The 5,924-nt window shown below is 35.4% G+C and overlaps 2 protein-coding genes across 2 annotated transcripts in view; one reads left to right on the forward strand and one right to left on the reverse strand.

The window, feature by feature from the left end:
* Positions 1–2,564, reverse strand: part of LOC111698869 (6-phosphofructo-2-kinase/fructose-2,6-bisphosphatase 1) — a 15,044-nt gene extending 12,480 nt beyond the window's left edge. Inside the window, exons 1-3 of the mRNA XM_023469338.1 lie at positions 2,015–2,564; positions 1,287–1,492; positions 1,124–1,176 (exon numbers count right to left, since the gene is read on the reverse strand). Coding sequence (XP_023325106.1) covers positions 1,124–1,176; positions 1,287–1,492; positions 2,015–2,235 — 480 coding nt within the window. The 5' untranslated portion in view covers positions 2,236–2,564. The remainder of the gene's footprint in view (positions 1–1,123; positions 1,177–1,286; positions 1,493–2,014) is intronic.
* Positions 2,565–2,720: 156 nt separating this feature from the next.
* LOC111698845 (solute carrier family 41 member 1) lies at positions 2,721–5,205 on the forward strand. Its single transcript, XM_023469305.1, has one exon. It carries the CDS (start codon positions 2,979–2,981, stop codon positions 4,521–4,523), a length of 1,545 nt encoding a protein of 514 aa, XP_023325073.1. The 5' UTR covers positions 2,721–2,978; the 3' UTR covers positions 4,524–5,205.
* The last annotated feature ends 719 nt before the right edge of the window (positions 5,206–5,924 follow it).

Raw genomic sequence — 5,924 nt, forward strand, 5'->3', positions numbered from 1 at the left:
AATATGTATTCTAGTAATCCGGACCATTACTGATCTAAAATAAATATTCCTGTAATCCAGGCTATAAATCTAAAACTATATTCCTGTAATCTGGAGTATAGATCTAGAATATGTATTCTAGTAATCCGGACCATTACTGATCTAAAATAAATATTCCTGTAATCCAGGCTATAAATCTAAAACTATATTCCTGTAATCTGGAGTATAGATCTAAAATATGTATTCTTGTAATCCGGACTAAAGGGTGTCTATTTATTGGTGCAGGGAGAAAACTGTCTTGTCTGACCCCTGTCAGACCCCTTGTGCCCTTAAAGGAAGTGGTCAGCTAGACATGGTAGGTGAGCTGAGAGTCCTGAGAGTACAGTATTGTAGAACAATTTTTCAGGATTCATTTGAGATCTATAAAACGTTTTAATGGTGTATAATTGCTGAATTAGAGTGAAAATTCGATTTTAAAATTCTCCCGGATTGTCCATTTGGGAGAATACATTTTAAGAATTGATTTTTTTATTGGATTGCGCAATGTGCAATGTGCAATGATGATATTTAAGGTTTCCATCAAAATAAAGACTGTATTCTTTGTCTTTAATTGAGAAAAAAATACAATATGCAACATTATCCTTTGTTAGTAATGCATTTTTAAAACTATATTTTATTGAAAAAAGTAAGTTTTTTTGCGATAAAAAATTCAATGTAATTATTAGCATTTAAATTATTGATATATTGTTGCATTTCAGGTTTTAATTTTCCTACAGCTACGTTTACAGTTTGAAAATACAGCTGTTCCAGCCAATTCTTAGAAATTTTTAAATATATCTACATCGGATCTAATCTATATACAATATGCTTAGACAACAAATTTAATAGAAATATAATATAAAAAGTAAACAGAGGCGGGGGGGGGGGGGTAGATAGACAAAGAGGGGGTGTCACATGATTTCGTTTTTGCAGTGCAATGTAATACAACCTCATAAAATACCCTCTATTTTAAGCTAATATAATTACGTACTTACCTCTTTCAAATTCATTTTATCATTAGGCTATTTAACATTTAGTAATTAAGAAATAACAATTAAAAAAATGTTAAAATTAAATAATTAATAAAAATGTTATAAACGGTTACCTTTACATCCAGGATATTTGTTTCTATGAGCTCAGGATTATCACAAATACTTTCTATTCAACATGTTTTATTGTTAAACCAACTGAGCACTGAATCATGCTGAAGATTAACAATTGGACCATTTCTCAATTAATATGTCAGTTATCAAAAAAAATGTGAATTCCTAGAAAGAGACATTTGAATCCATGTTTGAGTACAATAGTGTCGTAAACCATCTGTCGTCGCTCCCTGGTCGTATTTGTCGCATCAAATATAGCGACATCTCCTCCCTCCTGAACCCAGCGAAGAGTATCCTGTAGGGCCTGATCAGCGACTGCTACTCTAAGCGCCATAGCCTCTGTGTTCTCAGCTCGGAAGAAATCATGCTTCCTAAGAAAAGCAGGACTTAAATCAGGACTTACAGACTTAAAGGGGGCTGTAGACATAATTTTAAAGTGACCCTCCATTTAAAGGAGGAATGCCAGATACACAATGATATACTTTTAAGATTTGTTCAAGTAAAAATGGAAAGATAAAGTCAATTTCACTCCAACAACAACAACAAAATTCATAGTTTGAAATATAAAAAATCTACGACATCGGGTTCTAAAGATCCGGGGAAAGAAAATCTGAGTTTATGGCATAAACTCAGTTCCTTTATTTATAAATTACTGTTTTACAAAATAAATAAGATTCCGGGTCCGAGGTAGGGGAGGGGGTTCAATGTACCCTATTGTACCAAGATCAAAGAGTCCCCCCCCCCCACCTCCCGGTTTATTACAGGTAAATCGTTCAAAGAAATTGAGTTTTTGTCACAAACTCAAATTTTCTAATCTCTATATTTCTGTAACCGGATGATTTAAACCTTTAATATTTCAAGCTGTCAATGTACTTAAAATTAATTTTAAAAACCTGTATAGTGTAGTAGCTTGTCTTCTATATTCTCCAACATTAAAAACCTTCGTCTTCATCCCGACCCAAGTGAGATACCTCGCCAACTTCTTCGCGATATACGTCTTCCCCCTCGCAGGTAATCCAACCATACAGATCACATGAGGAGTATAATGCTGGGAGGGTTTACCCCGCTCTCCATGCAGTTCTCCAAAAGTAGAATTATCATGGTTCTCCGACATGTTTATTAGCTAGACCCTGATACACTCCTTGGTTTGATATCCTGAGATTTGTCTGGTTCAGAATGAACTGCACAAGTAAAGGTTGGAGCTCGAAACTTGAATTTCACGTTTATGTTCGGTTCTAGGCTGTCCTGGCTCAACTGGTATAGACAAACCCTTCCTGATTTATATCCTTGAAGAGTTATGTTTACGCTGCAACTGAGCTACCTCCCATACTCAAACTCATACCCAGAGAAAGTTTGTGTCTGCTGATCTAGGATACATTTAATACAAATGATCATACACTGTTGGTATCACGGTATATTTGGGTACTCAGCTGATTCTACTCAACTACTATTCTTCATCCGCATAATAAAAAAAATAACTTATTTTACGTAAAAGAACATTTAACCGGTTTGTAGTAGTATAAGTTTAGTTTAAAGTTTTTCTCCGGAGGTATATTTAACCCTGAGAATTGACAGCTGTGCCTTCTCTCAGTAGTCAGTGTACACATACCTTTCCAGTTTCCTGTAGTGTTGGATAAACTCCCGGAGAAATAAACACTTGAACAAACCGAAACTTAATTTTCATCTTGATGCAGGTTCCTTCTCCGGGTAGTAGAAAGAGAAAAAAAATGAAAAAATCGATTACAAATAATAAAGAATGAATAAAAATATAAAAGCTGGGATTGGAGTAAAAATCAATAAACATATGTAAATATAGTTGACTGTGTAAATATTCAAAGTGAATAAAAAGTGTGCTGGATGAAAAGTATACAGTTGAACAATATGGGACAACAACCTAGTCGTGAAAGTTCGGTTGACGAGCCAGGAATAGGGTTGCACGGTTTAGAAGAGGATTCATCCGAAGAGGAACTCTACAACGCGGATATAGAAACAGAGGACGAATACAGGCAGAACCTGCTCCCTGGTCTTGAAGTCATGATAGAGAGTAGTTCAGACCAGGAGAAATGGTGGATGATAACTTTACAGATTTTCTTTCCCTTTCTCATTGCCGGGTTTGGGATGGTTGGGGCGGGGATGGTTCTGGATCAGGTTCAGCATTGGAGAGTGTTTCAAGAAATCCCTGAGATATTTATCCTGGTCCCTGCTCTTCTAGGACTAAAAGGTAACCTGGAGATGACTCTAGCCTCTCGTCTCTCCACCGCTGCCAACCTAAATAAGATGAACACCAGGAGGGATGCTTTAGCTCTCATTATAGGAAACCTTGCTCTCGTTCAGTGTCAAGGTATAGTGGTTGGTTTTCTGGCTGCACTCACAGGTATACTAATGGGTTGGATTACAACTGGATCTATCAAGGTTGAACATATTCTCCTTCTCAGTGCTAGCTCTGTAGTGACCGCTAGCTTGGCCAGCTTTGCTCTTGGACTAGTTATGGTATTTGTTATACTTTTCTCTAGACAATGTAGTATTAATCCGGACAATGTTGCAACACCTATTGCTGCTTCTCTGGGAGATCTAATAACTCTGGCGCTACTCTCCTGGATTGCATCCCTACTCTGGTCAGACCTGGAGCAGGATCAATGGTTGGCTCCGCTCATCATTTCATTGTACATTCTCTTTATCCCAGTGTGTACCTGGGTAACATGGAGATGCCCGGATACTAAACCAATTCTCCTGACAGGTTGGATTCCAGTTCTTGTTGCCATGCTGATCAGCTCAGTCGGTGGGTTAATACTTGATCTTGCTGTGGTTAAATTTCATGGTATAGCTGTATTCCAACCTGTCATGAACGGAGTCGGAGGAAACCTGGTTGCAGTTCAAGCCTCAAGAATGTCCACCAAGCTTCATGTTGAGTCTGGAGGGAAGGGTCCGGGCAGACTAAGTCCCACGGATAAGGTTTGCGTTACTCCGTGTTCTATTCTTTGCGGGGATCAAGATCACTCACTCACAGCTTGCATCCTTCTCATCTTAGTTCTTCCTGGGCATATAATATTTGTTTACATGATCAGCTACCTTGAAGCCGGTCATACTACTCCTACACCAACCTTCCTTCTCTTCTACCTAGTAGCGGCCTGGTGTCAGGTAGCAATACTTCTCTATATCTGCAGGGTCATGGTTTACTCGCTCTGGAGATCAGGCTTGGACCCGGATAATAACGCTATTCCTTATCTTACAGCTCTTGGAGATCTTCTGGGTGGAGCATTCCTTGGTCTAGCTTTTCAATCCTTAGACTGGTTGGGAGGTCAAGAGTTTACAGGAGGAACTAATCCATCCTTCATCTTAAACACCACTCTACCACAACTCACAGGAAACCAAAGTTTGATATTTAACACAACATCATTGTAACTTCATCATCATTACTGACTTTATTGTGATTATTTTGTATTCTTATTCATTTACTTTATGCTACAACTGTTAAAGGCCTAACAGACGAAACTATTTTTTCATTGGTTGATTGAAGCTCAAAACAAGATTTTCAGCTACACAGACGATTAAATAAAGTTAACTAAGCAAAAGCTATTATATGTTTAAACCCTAAAGCTCAAATTATCTATTTCTAAATTTTAAAAGAATTTTGGATTCAGTATTTGTTTTCTGTAACTGTCTACATTTTTATATTTAATACATATGATTAATGTTTAAAAGTAAGAAAAAAGTAGCAATAATTAATGTTTTATCAAACTGAAGTTGAAACTATAGGCTCGTTGAATATAACGTTTGTTAATTATAACATCCGTTAAATCAATCTTAAATCCTTGTTAATTTTGATCCTGGTTGGATAATATCCTCCTTTAGAAATCCTTGTTAAATAATATTCATGTTAAAACTTAATTGTTTATTGATTTCTTAATTGATATACTGCTTAACAGACTAAATTATAAATACTTATGAATTTCGTCAAAAATTTATAAGTGCGTTAAAAGAAATGAGTCTTGGTCACAAACTCCAAATTGATAATTCCTTTATCTTTGCAACCTGATGGTGGGAGCCTTATATATTTCAAGCTTAGATTATTTTATCTAACAGAATTCATAGTTTGACATATCTAATGTCTACCACATTGGGTTGCAAAGATATAAGGATTAGAAAATCACAGTTTTTGGCAAAAACTCACAATTCCTTTCCTTAAACAAATTTGCACAACACTGCGCAATATTAGTTTTCCGATTCCATGTAATCCTAAGATGTATATGTTATATTTGTTATTTAAAGTTTTATAACCTTTTTGTTACAATGATTTCTGACCGATATAAAAGGATAAAAAACGATTACTTTAAAATCTTCTTTGTACACTCAATGCAATGGCGATTAATCCCTTTATTGTTTTTTTTCTTTTATGAAAGTTGATAAATGAATTTATTTATTTTATAATCGGCGGCCTACTCTATAATATGTATTTTTCGAAATCTAGTCAAAAGCCGAAAAAGTATTTTTGTATTTATAAATAAGTTAAATATGTATTTTGTTTTGTTATATCTTTTTACTTTTTTATTATGCATTTTTCTAGTTCAGTAGTTTTTTAAGAATGTAATACAGTTTACCCCAGAGATTTTGAGAAGTGGAAGAATTTATCAAATGTCGTCTTGACAATTTTTCAATGGGATTTATACTCTTATACGTAAATCTCAGTATTTGCGAAAATAGATAAATAGCCATGAATATGCGGGAACAGTTTTAAAGAGCTCCATATAATCATGTAATTAAAAAACTTAATATCTGTGCAGCATTCCATTATCAGGAAGTTAA

The sequence above is a fragment of the Eurytemora carolleeae genome, unplaced genomic scaffold (assembly GCF_000591075.1).
Source record: "Eurytemora carolleeae unplaced genomic scaffold, Eaff_2.0 scaffold41, whole genome shotgun sequence".
Classification (NCBI taxonomy): Eukaryota; Metazoa; Arthropoda; class Copepoda; order Calanoida; family Temoridae; genus Eurytemora; species Eurytemora carolleeae.